The following is an 18172-nucleotide window of genomic DNA, read 5'->3' as shown; positions in this document are numbered from 1 at the left end:
AAAATTGGGGGTTATATCTCGGCCACCGTATATAACCCCCAATGAGTAGGTTATCCTTTCCTGCCTTCAAACACTGTTTTCAAGTTATCCCAGTGACCCTGAATATGCTGCTTTAGGCAGCAGCCTTGTATTCACAGTTGTTTCATGATTTGTCCAGTCATATCCCATCTCAGTCAGTATGTTTTAGACAGATTTGTTAGTTGGCATTTTGAGTCCACAAGCTGTTCTTTACAGCCTTAAACTTCCCCAAAGTTTCCTACCCTCTTACTTCCCACACAACGTCCTCTCCAGACATGCGTTGGTGGAATGTCTCATGGGCTGGGTTGGGTTGGATTGGGTTGAGGGGAGAGCCACTATTGCGTATGTATGTGTATTTAGGGTGTTAAACATTTGGAGACTAAATTAAGGCATTATGCAGAGTATTACAACAACCATTTCTTAAAAGAGGAAATGTAATCTTACCGTTTCCACAAACCCTTCCAGTGTCTATTCTTGCCTTTATTTGCATTATTTTTTTCTTCTGTTTGTTGTCATAAGACATTTTACAGAGGGCAATTTAATGTATTTAGAGGGCAGCTTTATTGGCTTATTGTAATTGAATTTAATTTCACATTTTGCTTATCTGGCTTGGCCAGAGTTCAACTATGCTGTGGGAATTAGATTTCTTTGTATAGAGAATTAAATGGATCAGTGGCATGAGGGAGAGAGAACCAAAAAAAGACTTGCTTCCATATACCAATATGCTGATATTACAAATCTAATTTTACAAGACACTATTTCTGAAGTCTCTACATCAGTATTTGGCGATAAGTCACCCCTATTGTACTCCTGCCTATCTATCTCTCTCTCGTCTGTCTCCTGATCTGGGCTCTGGGTGGGTGTCTCGTTCCAGAGGCTGAACAAGTGAGGAGCTCTTCAGCTGTGAGAATAAAAGACTGCCTTGTGGCTGTAGAATGAAAAAAGAAGGAAGGGAAGAAGTGTGTGAGAGACTATAAGGGTTGGAAAAAGAGAAAGGGGTGGAGAGAGTGAACACGTAGGTGGGGGAATAGTGCAGGACAGAGAGAGCGAGGGAAGATATTTCTAATTCTGAATGTGATTTGTCTATCCTGCTCTGGTGCTCCACAGAGTTTAAGATGTCTTAATATGAGCACAAGTTAGAAAGACACCTGTTTTCAGCACTCAGGATTACACATGGGACTGGCTGAGCCACAGATAGGATCTGAACTCATAGGTAAGGCTTTGATTGACAGCTGGGTTTGTGTGATGAAGTTTTCTTAATACATTTAGAATAATGCTGTGCTCTCAGAAAATATATGGTAAAAAAAATATTTAGGTACTAAAATGCACCTTTTAGTGGTAAATAAAGTACACAGAAGCAGAGGTGGATTTGTTGACAGTTTAAAGTATTTTATGATTATTATTATTATTACTTGTAAAATTAGAGGTTTTATGTAGCTACTTGTATTTATTTAAAACACTTTAAATTTGTAAAATTAAACCAATTTCATATATATATATATATATATATATGAAATTGGTTTAATTTTACAAATTAAACCAATTTGACTCTGTCAACACTTTTAAAACAACTTAAACATTTTTGCAGTCTTCTTTAGAATCAGTTTATGAATCACTGAAAGGAGAACTGAAAGAGACAAAGAGATTTCCGATGAAAAATGCAAACGTTAGTAAATGACTTCTGCCAAAACATCATGGGGAAGCTGTCTTTAAAAAGTAACAGTGCAAATGTCACTATGGACATGATGTTATAATATGAGTTATGAGCGACCTCATACACGAATGCATTTCTCCATTTTAGTTACGGTATGTGCGAGTAATGGAGAACTCTGGTCTTACTATGGCAAATATGACTGAGAATGAAAATGGGCTGCACTGGACCAGCATGGGCATAATGGCCCTGACCTAAAGCATGGACAATGAGACTATTGTCCCAGTGGAGACAGCACTGTGCACACCAGTGTATGAGAAGCCTATGTGTGCAGGAGGGCTGTGCTGGGTCTGCTGACACATTTTTGCTCCAGCAAAGCATCTTTCACGAAAAGAGGCTGACTACAGGTTTTAAAAATTCCTCACCTGTCAGTAAAATCACTCACCTGTCTAATTAATCAGGTGCAGAGATATGGAAACACATTCGATATTTCTTCTGGACACCTGTGTTCTGTATGACACCTGCAATGCAGCAGACTGAACATTACAGCTAAAGTCATATGTGGTATACTTTATAGGCTACAACAGATTCAGTTCCGGTCCACAAATTTAATTGGCTGAGTGACATTCCAGACATGTTGTCAGTCTGTGCAAGGTTTGTTCAGGGACTCTTTCTTCAGGATACATATTATGCAAACAAGTGGCTACAAGTGAGTGACTACATTTGAATATGCATATTTACTTATACAGTAAGCAAAAACAGTATGCAAAAAATAAAGTAATATGTCAGAATTCACAGTAGCCTATTAACAAAACAGTAGGCAAAAAGAATCCAGATGACCAACTACGACATTCTAAAGTGAGCATTAAATTGTCACTTTACTATCACATGAGGTAGAGGCATAGAACCTACTTTTTAACACTGCTGAAGTAGTTACTTATTCAAATATGCAATTTAGGATGTCATTATGAGCGAGTCAGTGATCCATTCAATCAGTCAATTCGTTCAAACACTGAGTCATTCAGAAACGCAACACATAATTGAGTCCTTGAATCAATTATAGTCGTCCGTTCAAAACAACACTGATGAACAGGAGCAAATCACCTCTCCTGTGTGTTGCCCGGAGACTTGCAACAGGTTGCCTTTACTTCGTCTCAGACTTTTCGTTATGTTTCTTAATATTAACTTCTTAGGGTTGATCAAGACAGGCAGTGTTTTTTCCGTTTTAATCGAGAGACGCAGGACAGTGAAATGAAAAATTGAAGGTCTTGAGATGTGTTTTTTAAAAGCTTAACTATTTAACTTGTTCTCCTGAAGACTGTGTAATGTGCAGTCCAGGCATAGCAAAGCTGTCTGAGTAGATGCAAGCGTGAGAGATTAGGCCACACCATGAACACGTGTATCGGCTTTCCCCTTGTTTAATGCATTGGTTTGATGGAATTATGAAAGATGTGGTGAGTCAGTAAAAGCATTAGTAAAACTTAGTAACTTAAGTTGTTGAGAGTTTGATACTGTATATTCATGTATCCAAGATTGCAGGAAGTGTATAAAAGTTAACTTGAACATTGAGCATGTTGGAAGGAGAAAAAGAAACAGGGAGTGGATGAAAACAACATACAGGAGTAACAAAAAGAAGAAATTGAACACCAGCACAGACTTGGTGAAACAGTGCCAAACAGGATTCAGTGCTCTATAGCTTTTCTCATAATGCCCACACCTTCATTCAGTCAGTCTAGGTCTCACCAGCTCTAGACAGCATGCCCACGGACACTTTACTGACCGATTTATGTCAATAATCAAGTCTGGCTCAACCAGTTCCAGGTATTGCTTACCCTCTCAGTCTTTTATCTCTCTCTGTCTGCTTGAACCATAATCCCAGTCTCTTTTTCCTGGAGTGACCCATTAATTTGTCCATTTGATCATCATATATGAGTCCATATCTCCATCTCTTTAAGGAAATACAAACACTACATGATGGAAAGCTAATGCAGGACTGCAAATTGAAAAGATCTTATTTTTTTATTTTTTTCTAAACAGTTGTGATGGCAGTTTAAAGTCTTAAAGAGAGCTCACTCAAATATTAAAAATCTCACATCATTTGTTCATTATATCATCTGTGTCATTCCAAATCATAATGATCATTTTTGGTTGAACTATCCCTTTATTATTCTTAAAACTGTTATAAAATGGAAATAGGGTGTGATGTGCATATGAGTGTAACAAATTTTTGAAAAAGAAAAAAATTTAGGACGAGGGTTCCACCTGTTGGTTGGATTTTGATGAATTAATGGTTTTTAATCATCTATGATTGGAGAAGTCTGGCATACATCGCCAAAGAGAAGTCTAAATAATATATATATATATATATATATATAATGCATACAGAGATGAAGCATTCACAATAGCATTCATAACATGCATTTACAAAATAGACAGAGCCGATTTTCATTTTATAATAAGTGGTAAGAGTGCAGGTGCTGGTGCAGTGGAGAATGTGGATGTCACGCTCCGTTCTGACATATCTGTGTGGTGTGCAGGAAAGTGTGAAATATTTGACAGAAATAGGCAGGCTAAGACGGGAAATGCTTGCTTGAATGTGGATATTTTAAGACCAATGGTTGCTAATGGAACAAAATAAAAGTGCATAATGCAAGAACTTTGTTCTCCCTCTTGGACAGCTCTGAAGAACATGAAGACATTTTTTTTCATACTACTCTGCCAATGAAACAAACCCAGTCTTTCTTCTCTCTTTCTCACAAACACATTCGGATTTAAACAGTGTTCTGATCTCAAACATTTCTACCATGCAAGCACTGTGACTGTTTTCTGTGGTGAGATATGTGGTCAATCTTTCTGACACCTTTTTGCTTTACTCTGATACTATAATAAGTGACTAGACTGTTGCAAAATGCTGCAAGAGATTAATGCCGCATGTTCCTGCCATCAAAGAATTTATGAGTGAGACCAAAATGATTAGCTTTGATATCACATGTGTTATTCCAAGATAGCAGTCCAGCATGGAAATATGGAAAGTTATCCAACTTTCCAACTTGTGTGCTTGCCATGTGTTGACCATGTGAGTCACTGTGAACATCTGAATTGAATGCCTTACATATGAATGTTGGAAGTTATTTGGTGGAATAATAATTTTTTCATCTCACATAAAGTCATTGGAATTTTCACTCCCAGAGGACAACAAACACATCAATAACTTAAATTTGGCCCTATAATAAGGCACTCATGGCTCAAAACATAGGACTGCTTTAGATTATCAGGCCTGTTGACATTTTTTTTCTCAGTTGTGGGTGAGAAGGGGGCAGCTGGAGGCTGTTTATCCCCAGAGAATAGCTAGATCACAGGGTCAACCGACAGGAAGAGTCCTGCTTAGGAGCCCACACCGGAAGAGTCCGCTCCAGCTGGGGTTGCCTAGTTGCTGCTCAGATTTGTTTGTGTTCATTTTTTTTATGTGTTTGGACACTTTTCACATCTGTCTTACTCACTGGCAGTGGCCGTGGAAAAAAAGCCTTTCTTTCTCATTCTCCACCAGACAGACATTTTCCTCTCTAGCGCTCTGATTCATGGCTTTCCCATGTTTTTTTAGGATTGTTACCAATCAGTCTGGCTCAGTGTATGATGGATCGCTCTGTTGTATGTTCACTAAGAGACAAATGTTTGTTTAGGAGTTCCATGACAACTTTATTGACTATTTTTTTCCCCCAGCATCTTGTTTCCACAAATGAATCTAATTATGTAACAAATACTCTTAAAGTGACTCACATCAGCAGTTTTGCAGATGTTAAACATCAAATGGAAAACACCATTTTTGTTTCGCCTCTGTGGAGGAGGGAAGAACAGGAAGTGAGTAGGGGGACTCCACTTGGAATATCAAGGTCTTTTCCATCCTCCACAACAGCATGTAAACTCAAATCTGTTCGAAATAAGTCCATCTGCTGCTCTGATGGTGATTTGACCATTTCTTTAAACTAAACATGCATCACGTTTCTTACTATTTAACCATCTTCTAAAGGCTTTAAAATAAAAACACGGTATAAACATCTTAATGTATTTCTTAAAGGGATAGTTCAGCCAAACATGAAAATTCTGTCATCACATTTTCACCTTTATGTCATTCCAAACCTCTATAACGTCTGTGAAACACAGAAGATATTTTCAAAAATATCTTCTTTTATGTTCCACAGAAGATGAAACTCATACAAGTTTGGAACAGCATGAGGGTTAGAAAATGCTAATAGAATTTTCATTCTTGGATTGAATATGCTTTTAATAATGCAATTATTTTTAGTAATACATTTCCCCCCGGTTTCACAGACAAGGCTTAAGCCTAGTCCTAGACTAAAATCAAAGTTTCAACTGAAATTAACTTGCACTGACTGATCTTAAAATATTTCAGTGCCTCTGTTTTGTCTCAAGATGCACCCCAATAATATTTTTTTCTTAGTATGTTTATAAAAATTACTTAAATGTCCTAATTGAACTATAACTTAATCCTGGCTTAGTCTGTGAAACTGGGCCTTAGCATGTTTTTGAGCAGTAAGCTGAGCATACAAGTAGTAAACAGGTGAGCCAAGTTTACAGATGATGATTTCTGTGTGACGTTGTAGATACAGTCCTCGTGATTCAGCTTTCTAAATTTAGACATAAACTTGATGATTATTCATGGTTGCTTGGAAAGACGGTCCGCACACCTGGATTCTGACTAGGACTTTTTTATGTGGATTCCTCTGCTAGTGCTTTCTCTCTCTCTCTCTCAATCTGTTCCAGCTGTGGTGGTACTATGTAATTCTGTCCTCCAGAACTTCAGAGCATTCAGTAAGAGACATGAGCGAGCAGCAGAGACAAACAAACAGCGAGAGCTGGACTGTAGACGGTCAGCCAAAGGCTCAAAGGTGTAAACACAGGACATAGCACAGACATTGTGAGTAAACAAGTCCATGCAGCAACCGAGCGGATCATTCTTGGGCTAAAAAATATGGTGAGTGGGCTTGAAATTGCTTATGGGTTTTTAAGACCTTGGTATTTGGTATTTCTAAACACTCTAAATAGGTATTTTAGTTCATTTTAGTACTTCGTTGATTTGGGCAGCTGTATTAGTGACTGAATAAATGTATAATGCTGCACTAAATCAATGTATATTACGTAGTATTTATGCAGACAACATGAGTGCTCAAATTAATTCAAATATATTATACAAAATACTTAGTATTATTATTAGTATTAGTACTATACTTATTATATTTATTTTTAATATATTTCAATAAATAAATAAATCTTATAGTTTAATATTAGATCATTTTTTACTTGCCATTATAAGTATATATTTATATATTAATTTTAGGCATAGATGTATTTTTATTTAGTTATGTTTTAATGTGCTTTTTGTTTAACTGCTGCCTGTCTAGGTTGTGATTTTTTCATAAAAGACATTTTAATTTAACATTGTTATGGTATTAAAAGCCATCAGGCCTTCGTGTTTCCAGTCTTTGGTTTCTTTTTCCCAGATTCACCTACTGTTTGTGCTACATTTAGCTGTACTGTTATATTAGCTGTATGTTCCTGCTGTGCTTACATATACCATGTGTCTATATAAGTGTGTGTGTGTGTTGCCTGTATGATTATAACCCCTGTAAGAGGAGCTTTGTGGTTTGTGCTATGTGGTTGAGTCTATTTTCTGCTGCAGAGGGCAGGACACAGTGGCATAACTGCAGACTTAATGCCACGTTTCAGAGGCAAGCCACTTACCGGTTTGAAAAACTCCAGTTGAACTGCTATTAGGTGTATATTTGTTTATGTGTGTGTACAGGTATCTTTGAATCAAGGTGTCAGTATATGTCTGTGTGTGCATTAATGTCAGTGTCTCTGTATTGTCCAGTTGTGTGTGTATGTGTGACAGTGAGAGCAGTGGCCATATTCAGTATAGTGACAGAGGCTTTTTGTTCTCTCTTTCTCTGTGTCATACACTGGACGTGATTGTGAGAGGCGGCCTGCAAGACTTGCCAGCTGCACTTGCAAACATTTTTATTTTATTTTTACCAACTGTTGAGTTAAAAACCGTAAATGTCCATCATCATCTTAATCAATATTCATTCGCTGCACCTAACCTGTCTTTGCTTGTTTGGAGAAGCAAAGCGTCTCATTCCAGTCATTTCCCCGACTGGACATGCCAGCAGAGGAAAGAGATTAATCTCACAAAGCTTTGGCTTTCAAACCTCTGTACAATTTAGGATGTCTTTTATATACATTTCAAGGAAACAGTTGACTCATTGGACAACTGGCAGATTAAGGTAATCTGTTATGTTATATTATATTATAGGCTACTACATATTGCATATTAGAATTAATATTGTAAATGCGGGTCTGTTTTTGATGTTTTGGTGTACCTGACTGTAAAATGTTGAATGTAGCTTTGTAGCAAAAATAGAAAAATGTGAAAAGACTGATTGAAAAGAAGTGATCCAAAAGAGTCAGTTTGAAAAGGAGTACTAAATTTGGGTGTTTACAATTAAAACAAGAGATTCTGATTCAGAAGATATACAGACAGTATTATATTGGATCACTGTTACACAACAATAAAGGACTCATATCCCTCGGTTCCACGAGCAGCTTTAGGACTCTCGGATCATTGTTTGATTCATCTTATTCCGTCCTACAGGCAGAAACTTAAGTCTGCAAAGCCTGTATTAAGATCTGTTAAAAGATGGACTAAGGAAACAGAGCGGGATCTACAAGCCTATTTCGACCTCACTGATTGATCTGTTTTTGAAGATGCTGCCAACGATCTGGATGAGCTCACAGAGACTGTAACCTCATATATCAGTTTCTGTGAGGATATGTGCATTCCTAACAGGGCTCATCTAATCTACAACAATGACAAACCATGGTTCACTGCAAAACTCAGACAGCTCCGTCAGGCCAAAGAAGATGCTTACAGAAAGGGGGATAAAGTCTTGTACAAACAGGCCAAATACACACTGGAAAAGGAGATCAGAGTGGCAAAGAGGAATTATTCAGACAAGCTCAGGAAAAAATTATCTTCCAGTGATCCTGCTTCAGTGTGGATAGGAATGAAGGATATCACCAGTTACAAGTCACCATCCCCCAGCACTGTGGAGAATCAACACCTGGCAGACGACTTGAACAAGTTATTTTGTCGTTTTGAAAGATCAACCCACACCCGCCCTGAACACCTCTCCACACAACCATTCACACCTCCAGCAACCCCTGCCTACAGAGCAAACATGTCTGTGGATGATGCAGTCAACATGGGACTGCACTTCACCCTGCAGCATCTGGACAGACCAGGGACTTATGTGAGGATCCTGTTTGTGGACTTCAGCTCCGCTTTTAACACCATCATCACGGAAACCCTTCAGAATAAACTAACCCAGCTCTCCGTACCCACCTCCGTCTGCCAGTGGCTCAACAGCTTCCTGACAGACAGACAACAGTAAAGCTTGGTAAATTCACATCCAGCACTCGAACCATCAGCACTGGAGCTCCTCAGCGTACTATCCCCACTGCTCTTCTCCCTCTACACCAACGACTGCACATCTAAAGACCCCTCTGTCAAGCTCCTGAAGTTTGCAGATGACACCACACCAGGACGGTGACGAGTCTGCTTACAGACAGGAGGTTAAGGAGCTGGCTGTCTGGTGCAGTCTTAACAACCTGGAGCTTAACATGCTCAAAACTGTGGAGATGATAGTGGACTTCAGGAGAAACCCCCCTGCTCTCCCCCCACTCACTATCATGAACAGCACTGTGACTTCAGTGGAGTCATTCAAATTCCTGGGCACCACCATCTCCCAGGACCTGAAGTGGGATATTCACATAGACTCCATTGTCAGGAAGGCCCAGCAGAGGTTGTACTTTCTTCGCCAGCTGAGGAAGTTCAACCTGCCACAGGAGCTGCTAAAACAGTTCTACTCTGCCATCATTGAATCCATCCTCTGCACCTCAATAACTGTCTGGTTCAGCTCAGCTACCAAATCTGACCTCAGAAGACTACGGATCATTGGTACAACCCTCCCCACTCTCCAAGAACTGTACTTATCCAGAGTGAGCAAAAGGGCTGGTAAAATCACTCTGGACCCCTCACACCCAGCACACTCCCTCTTTGAACTGTTACCGTCTGGGCGACGCTACAGATCTCTGTGCACCAGAACGACCAGACACAGGAACAGTTTCTTCCCTCAGGCTATCCATCTCAACAATAAACGTGCACACAACTATAATACACTATCCATTCACCACACTCACTAATTTTATCTTTATTTTCTCATTTCTAATTTGCACATACTTGACCTGTACATACATAGTTGTCTATATTATATATTGTGTTTTTGCTGCTTTGTACATTGCCTTTTGGCTAATTGTTGTTATTCTTTTATTATCTGTGTCCTGTCCTGTTGCTGTCTTTCTGTTGCACTGTGGAGTTCTGTCACTACAACAAATTCCTTGTATGTGTAAACATACTTGGCCAATAAAGCTCATTCTCTCATTCTCATTCTCATTCTCATTAAGAAAAATTATACATGGTGAAATGATTGAACTTATTTTGACAACGGGCTGTTTCCACATAAAGGTGTGTTTACATAATTTTCTGTTGGCTGTTTAGAATCAGAACAAGTGAGTTTGGAATAAATGACTCTTTTGAATCAGAATCTCATATGTTCTGCTGGGTGTTTAGAATCAGAAAAAGTTGTTCTGATTCAGAATAATTGTCTCTTTTGAATCTGAATCAATTGTTCTGATTGTAAATAACTAAGCTGCTACTTAAGCAATAAAACACTTTTTGCAAAGTTACATGATTTTAAGTTACAATCCCACCTCGAGAAATGTAATTCTACAAATAGCTTCACTACTTTAGCAACATTACTGCCCTTCACTGATTCGCAATGGCCGTTATGTACACAGATATGTACACACATAGACCCTGATGCTCAGTTTGTCTTGTGGGTCTGTTTCTCTGTGTTTTCTAGTGTGTTTTGTCTGAGAGACAGTGGTATGAGTCAGAGGCGGAGGAGAAGTGAGAGAATGAGGAAGAGGGGGATTTCAGGTTAGGGATATTCCAAAATGATTGATCTGCTGTGATGTGTGTACTGACTTGAGGTCTACTCTAGTTTGTTCATGCTAACGTGCCTGTGTCTGTACCATAGATAATTGGCTGCATCTGTTCACTGTGAGTCTGGGTGTGTGTGTGTTTGTGTGTGAGATGAGTCACACTGACTCATGCTGTGTATTTCGACTAAGATGCAGACTCCGGTCTGTTCACGACAGTTGGTTAATCACAGTATGCATTTGTTAGATCATTGCATGACTGTATTTTGTCTATTATAAGGATAATAGGATAATAATATTATAAGGATAATATTGTAACTGTGCCAGATCAACACATTTATTCTAATCTATTCTGTTAATGTTGTATAAATAATATTAGTTGTTATTTTGAATCATTACATGTAAGTTCAATCACATTTTATGAGATATAACCTAATCACCCCTTCAACTAAGGCCATTTTTGGACTTTTAAAACATCTATGTAATTCCAGGATCTTAACGAATGTCATGAAGTGATCGATAACTCCATAGACATGGACAGGCTGAATCGGAATGTTCCAGAACACGGCCGTCAGACTCATCAGGTCTTACAGGTGAGTGTGTGAGCTGAGAGGGTGAATCTTACATTTCAGAATTTTACACACACATGTTGGGTTTCTATGTTTTATGGGGACATTCCATAGGTGTCATTTTTTTATATGGTACAAACTGTATTTTTTATCACCCTACTACACCAACCCTACACCAAAACCTACCCCTTACAGGAAACTTTCTGCATTTTTAGATTTTCAGAAAAGTTCATTCTGTTATTTATAAGCTTGTGTCCTCATGGGGACCAAAATGTCCCCACAAAGACTTTGGATATTGCCATCTTTGTGGGGATATTTTGTCCCCATAACGCAGGGTTTACCAGGACAACACACACACGCGCTGGGTTTCCATGTTTTATGGGGACATTTCAACTTTTTGATATTTAAAATTTTCAGAAAAAAAAAATTGTTCTGTATGATTTATAAGCTGTTGTCCTCATGGGGACCAGAAAATGTCCCCACAAGGACAAGCATTTTGGATATTGCCATCTTTGTTGAGACATTTTTCCCCATAATGCACACACACACACATACATACCATTCAAAAGTTAATTTTACAGAGTGTTTTATTGTTGGTTATCTGCTTGATCATCATTAAAATCTTTTAAAAGCAGAATATTACATTAGGTGTTAAAATCTCTTTCTCAGCAAATCTTGGGGAAAAACAAAACAATAGACAAAGAATTCTGCAAAAATCCTAGGTTTTATCACCAAAATTTGGAGTCTGCTGCTCTCCACAGGAAGTGGAAATGAAGAGGTGAACTGTTCCCTAATTATAGGGTTAATCTTCATCACTGTTGCTTCGAGAGGCTGAGTTCAGCCTTTCTGTCTGCATTTAATCTTGCTCAAACACTGCACTGTATTCAACCAATCAAACATTACAGGGTCTCATAAACATCAAGCTGTTAGTTCAGCTCACCTGTTAAAACTTCACTAGTAAAGTTGAGTACACACACTCACAGAAACAAACAACTGAGCCGTATATGGGAAAAATGTCAGAGGACAATGGAAACTGTGGAGCAGCTTTATATGTAGCCCCATTATCCGGAGATGACAGGATAAGATATGAAAGCTAAAGCAAACTACAGTGACATTTAATCACTTTAGAAAGAATTCATACATTGTTATTAGAAGCCTTATTGCTGTTGAGTTTTAAAGGTTATTTCTATATGGACGCTGGAACTAGACTCAAAAAAAGATGATGTGAAGACACTTTAAAGACGTGTATAATCTTTATTTAACTGGTGAATGGTGTGAAAGTTAGAGGGGTAAAGTCCATTCATACCACGGATATGGGACTAAAAACAGCCAAGCACAAAAACAGCTATCACAATCACAACCCATGTAATAGATAATTCCCCACTATAAGTATAATATGCGTTCAGTGCAAATTTTGCCTGATGTATTGTTGATTTAACTTTTACTTCATGAAGTAGCTGTTTTCACATTGCAGCTACTGTAACTTAACCTGGGCCATCCTTGTGATGTCAGAACATTCTCCCTTTTTTCCAAAAGAAAATAAACTTCTTAAGAAATTTTGTATGTTTATATTGTATATAAATTAGTTTCCATCCGGCCCACTGGATAATCCCAATGGTCAGCCCATTCCTTCAGTTACCAAAATCCTTTCTAGTGCATCAAAGCCTGTGTGATTTCTAACATCAAGTTAAGACACAAAATAAATTAAATATGCCATTACCATTTGTTTCTATATAGAACTGCACTCCCTCAAACATCAAAGTGCAATTTACCAAGCAAATAATCCCCATGCTGCCCTTTGAGAACCTGCATCTGTAACATGCTGAGGCCAAATATGTTCCTCTGGTTATTTATCAGTCTGGTCTCTTGTCTTTCATCTAACAGCTAAATCCTGTTAGCCTCTTAGCCTGCATGGTGGAACCTGATGGAGCTAAACCCGTTTAGTCTAGTTAGCCTCTTACCCTGTCGCTGCAGTACTCAATGGCCCTAACTGAATTACACTAATCCTGTTTGAAGAACTCGGAGCAGTACAGGTTACTTTAACGTTGATCAAATGTTGTAAAATATGATCCATTATTAAAAGGTTTATTGTTGTATTGCCCTCATATGTTCACAGAGCACACCACTGGACCTGATTGAAACAGGCAAGACTCTCAAAGTCCAGGCAGAACGACCCCATCTCGTCAGCTTGGGAAGTGGCCGTCTGAGTACAGCTATAACCCTGCTGCCCCTGCCAGAGGGTAAGTTTAGTGACCTTATTATAAAGTAACTGAAGGCAATACACACCCTCATGAAGTATCCCTGGCAGATTCTATCTACTAAATTAGATGCAAACATTGTCATTTGACTAAGGATGTGGTTTGCTGTGGAATTTGTGCTTAGTGGCTATGCTTTCAAATTCTGAGACCTAATTATATGATCGCACAAACAGAAAGGATGCCAACTGAAAAACTGGATAGGCTACTACAAAAAAAAGATTAGTATTTGTGCGGTGATGGGCAGGAAGTTCATGAGAGAGGACAAACCTCACTGTACTGTCCTCATGCTTCGTCTCATGAAGAATGACAAATAGAGGACTTCTCCTCCCCTGACACTGAGGAAGAATGAGAGCAAGCATGCAAGTATAAATCCCAGAGGAAGTGGATGTAGTGCACTATTCATCAGTGAATCGTTTCATAGTGGATTGAATACAATTTCCTATGCTCATGTCAATAGATAGGCCTACATAGATACTTAGAGAATTCGTTATAATTAATAAATTCAATTTATACATTGGTGGGATCCACCCATATGACTGATCTAGAATTGATTGAGGTTTCTATTTAGGACTGAGTATTGAGGTTTCAGCTGTTTCTTGTAAATTGCATTCACAATGGCAGTGGCTTTAGAACAAGGGACAGAATTATGAGGCTATGACCTGACTTTGACACAACCCCCTGTTGCTTCACAGTGTGACTGAGCTTGCTTGAGTGAGAGCACATTTGTCTTGGGGAATGTATATTATTGCCTAGAAATGTCTTCTTTTAAAGAATGAATTATGTTCATCTTCAATCTAAAGTGCAGTATGCACCCACCCCTGTCACATGCTTCCTACCGCTGTCTCTGTCACGTCTGCTCTCACAATAGGCTTGGGTTATGGCTCTTTTACTCACATCTGCCTCATAGACACTTTGAATGAAATAACTCAGATGGGGCCGGTCACTTGAGGGGGAGAGGGGGTTTGTCTATCTTGTCTTTGTTAAAGAAGCAGACATTAACCTGTTCTTTGGCTGCAAACATCATTCGCAGCATTTCAAATATTACTGAAACATTTTTCAGTATTGTAACAATTTATTAAGTGTTATCTTTTCTTAAACCTTATATTGTTACACCTTATGTCTCAGTGTAGTTTTATGCAGCAATAATCAACTGAATCTCCATCACATGTTGCAGGGAAAACTACTCTCGGGCATGGGAACACAGACATTAATATTCAGGGTCCGGGTGTCACTGCTCAACATTGCTACATTGAAAATGTGGTGGGAGTCATCACCCTGTACCCCTGCGGAAATCAGTGCTCAATGGATGGCTTGGCAGTTACCAAACCTGTCAGACTCACACAAGGTAAGCAATGGCTCATTTAAAGTTGGTCTAGATTTTTAAGGTTGTTCTTAAGCTCACTCAACTAGTTTTAGTTCCATATATGTTGAATTGGCTGCAAAATTAGCATTATTCTTAATGTGGAATTTGAAATTTAAACAAACGGCACACTATGTCTTACTGATGGTTTATTAATGTTAGCATTTCTTTTGAATTGGTTGCCTTGAACTTTCTTGACAGACAGTTAATCAATAGATTCAGCCTGCACATCAGTAAAATGCATTTCTGAATACCATTCCACTTATCAAGAGACTTAGTCATCGAGTGGCTCCAGTGGACAAATGTTTCAGCTGTTATCAGACTGGACGGACTGCTTGGTTCTAAAGTTAGAAGAAGGCATAGATAGTAAATGAGAGTTAAGGCCTTTGCTTAAATTCAGAATGCTGTGAATCTTCTATATAACGAAATAGCTGACTCAGCGTCAGATATTATCATTTCACAGATAAGATTGCATTTCTAAAGTTAAAATAACCATGTGTAACCATTTTGTGTTAACAATGAGAAAGGTTTGTTTGCACATTCCTTTAAAAAAACTTGACCTTACACTACTCTTGAGCTATTTCAGGCACTTTGGAATCACATCAGTGTGTTATACATGGGGCCCGGAAATTGCACAGTGATAATAATGAGGGCTTGTTTGACGAACTTGACCTTGCCCTGCTCTTTTGGGCTATTTCAGGCATTCCAGAATCACATTGCTCTTTATTAGTTGTATACATTGGGAACGTGTAATGCTACAGAAATATGATGTTTTGTTGGATTCTCTTATTTTATCTTATTAACAGCAGCTGTAGAGTAATTTGTTTAATACCAAATCGAGTAGGCTATTAAGGGATAGTGATCGTGTTGATCCAGATGAGCTGATTTGCAGTCCACCCCCCAGTTCGCAATCTGTGCATGACAATAACACGAGACAGCCGGCGAGAGGACAGCTGTCCAACGTGCCACCCATGCGACTTCCAATACATTTGTCTTAATGAGGCGTCAATAGTCCTCAGCAGACTTAATGCCCGTAAAGTGTGTCTTTTTAAACTCAGACTAAAACTAAAACATTCGGGTTAGCATTAAAATAAAAGCAACTTCTAGCGTCTGAACATCGGGCAGGTGACAGCTGTGCTGTTTTGTGTTGTAGCAGAAGTCAGTGAGTGGACGCGTTGTCGTAGCGCTTGACATTTACATCACAAAAGCTGCAGGCAGACGCGCGCGCCCAGCGCACTTTACTCCACGCGACGCGAGAGCTCCACACAAACACCGTGTCCATCGTTTAACAGCGTCTCCAATCGATTGGATATAAGTTTAAGTTTTATTTTCTAAACCTGGTAGGTGAAACTGTGTATCTTCAATATTTTACCAATGATTCGCCTGTTACGCTGTAGAGTTGTGGTTTTGTAGGCTATTGAACGCTGCTTACTAATCCTGATTTGCTGGTTAATGTGTTTCAAGAAAACTGATACATTCATATGTTAGAATAAAGTGATTTTATTTATTATCTCAAAAATCTAAACTATAGCTGACCATATAAACATAGTATAACCAAACTTTACCTTAAAGTAGCTCTGTTGTAAATGTTTATAAGTTAGTAGCCTATCTTAAGATGTAGGGTATTAACATGATTTTTTCATTTATTTCAGTGTAGTAAATAGACTTATTATACAAATAACTTAAATACTATTTAATATTCTTCACACACTAAAATGTATCGTATTGAGGCTTAATACAATAAAACAGCACTGCAATATATTTTCTCAGATTTTTGACGTTTCTAATGAATTACTGCTAAACCCTTTTCTGACCTCATTATACCCAGCCCGACCCCTCTGGTGCCCCCTTGTGCCATATGCCTTTTTGATTGTTTAGTCTTAAGTAGTGTAAATAGAGGTTATAGTCTGTCATCAGTGATTTGACCTTATTCATTCTATCTGTACCATATTTTTAGGAAGTGTACAAACTGAATGTTTGCCTTCATTTGTTTTCCTGAATGAATTCTTTGACTGGCCCATAACCATTACAGATATAGAGATTGTTCCCTCTCAGATTATTTCTGAAATGAAGAATGTGTTTGATTTGCTTATTCAGTCTCAAATATGTGGCTACATCCAATGTGGTTTTGCCACATATATGTGCAGTACATGGACACTTTATAAGGTTCAGCGTTGACATGGTCATAATAGAGAAAGTGATTTAATTTAGAAAAGACCGAAAGACATGAAATATGTACAGAGGTGAACCAATGTTAAAAAGAGGGCTTTTCATATTCTAGTGTTGCATGCCATATCCTGTCCTCTACTGTACTGATCTTATTCTCTCGGTGCTCTCTGTGCCAATGTTCATTATGAAATGGAAGTCTGGCATAATTCTCTGGACAAATTGTTATGAATGTATAGGAGGTATGTGTGCATCTCCTACTAATAGACAATCTTAGATTAATCTCATTGTTTGAACTCTATGATATGGAAAGATAAGACGTGATATGAGTTGCAATAAAGCATGTAAATAAGGACACAGATTCAGGCCAGATAAATGCTGTGTGACTTGTACTGATTGCTTTTGTTTGGCTTTATTATGTTTCATCCACGCCCCTGTTTTGTTTCATTCAGATGCTCTAAAAGATTACCTTGAATGAATAAAGTCAAGTTTATGAAGATTTAATTACACTTTCAATAGATGACTTTTCTTGAAGTAAACCTCTGCTTCATTCAGGGTTGCTGGGTATGGTCCTGGCAACTCCACCTGATAAAAATGTTGAAAAAGATTACAGAAAATGCCAGCTGACTTATAAACACTGTATATTTCACAAATCGTATGACAGTTTTCGTTTTTTTTTTTTGTGGTAAAAATGGCTTTACTGGTGTAACTTAATGTAGTAAGGTGCAGTCTTGAATTCAGTCTTTTTTTAATAATAATATTGTTTAATAATTTCATTTAGAAGTTTTATCATAAAGCACTGTATAATTAAAAAAATTTTATTTTAATACAATGAACTTTCTTTTCTTTTGATATATTTTAATACTGTTTTTCTGCTTGCGTATGCTTTTTTTCTTAGGGTGTATGCTGTGTTTTGGTCAGTCATCCTTTTTCCGCTTTAATCACCCAGAGGAGGCCCTCAGGATGAAGAGTTTGATGCCAGGTGGAAGCCCTGGATTTACCAGTACCTACAAGAACCACTCAGGTATATATGCAGAAGCAAAATTACACTGACCTGGAATCTGGGAGTGTA

General features: G+C 38.2%; 1 protein-coding gene across 2 annotated transcripts in view; it reads left to right on the top strand.

The window, feature by feature from the left end:
- The first annotated feature begins 1095 nt into the window (after positions 1 to 1095).
- The window catches only part of phldb1a (pleckstrin homology-like domain, family B, member 1a), a 48966-nt gene continuing 31889 nt past the window's right edge, over positions 1096 to 18172 (top strand). The window contains exons 1-5 of one of the 2 annotated variants that reach the window (XM_079416731.1): positions 1096 to 1231; positions 11239 to 11340; positions 13433 to 13556; positions 14749 to 14919; positions 17999 to 18124. In XM_079416731.1, the coding sequence (XP_079272857.1) occupies positions 11281 to 11340; positions 13433 to 13556; positions 14749 to 14919; positions 17999 to 18124 (481 nt within the window). In that variant the 5' untranslated portion in view covers positions 1096 to 1231; positions 11239 to 11280. Of the gene's footprint in view, positions 1232 to 11238; positions 11341 to 13432; positions 13557 to 14748; positions 14920 to 17998; positions 18125 to 18172 lie in introns of those variants that run through there. The other variant, XM_079416732.1, reaches the window with a different exon arrangement.

The sequence above is a fragment of the Barbus barbus genome, assembly GCF_936440315.1.
Source record: "Barbus barbus genome assembly, chromosome: 5".
NCBI classification, from domain to species: domain Eukaryota; kingdom Metazoa; phylum Chordata; class Actinopteri; order Cypriniformes; family Cyprinidae; genus Barbus; species Barbus barbus.
The sequence above is the reverse complement of the archived record's forward strand: the minus strand, read 5'-3'. Positions and strand labels throughout refer to the sequence as shown.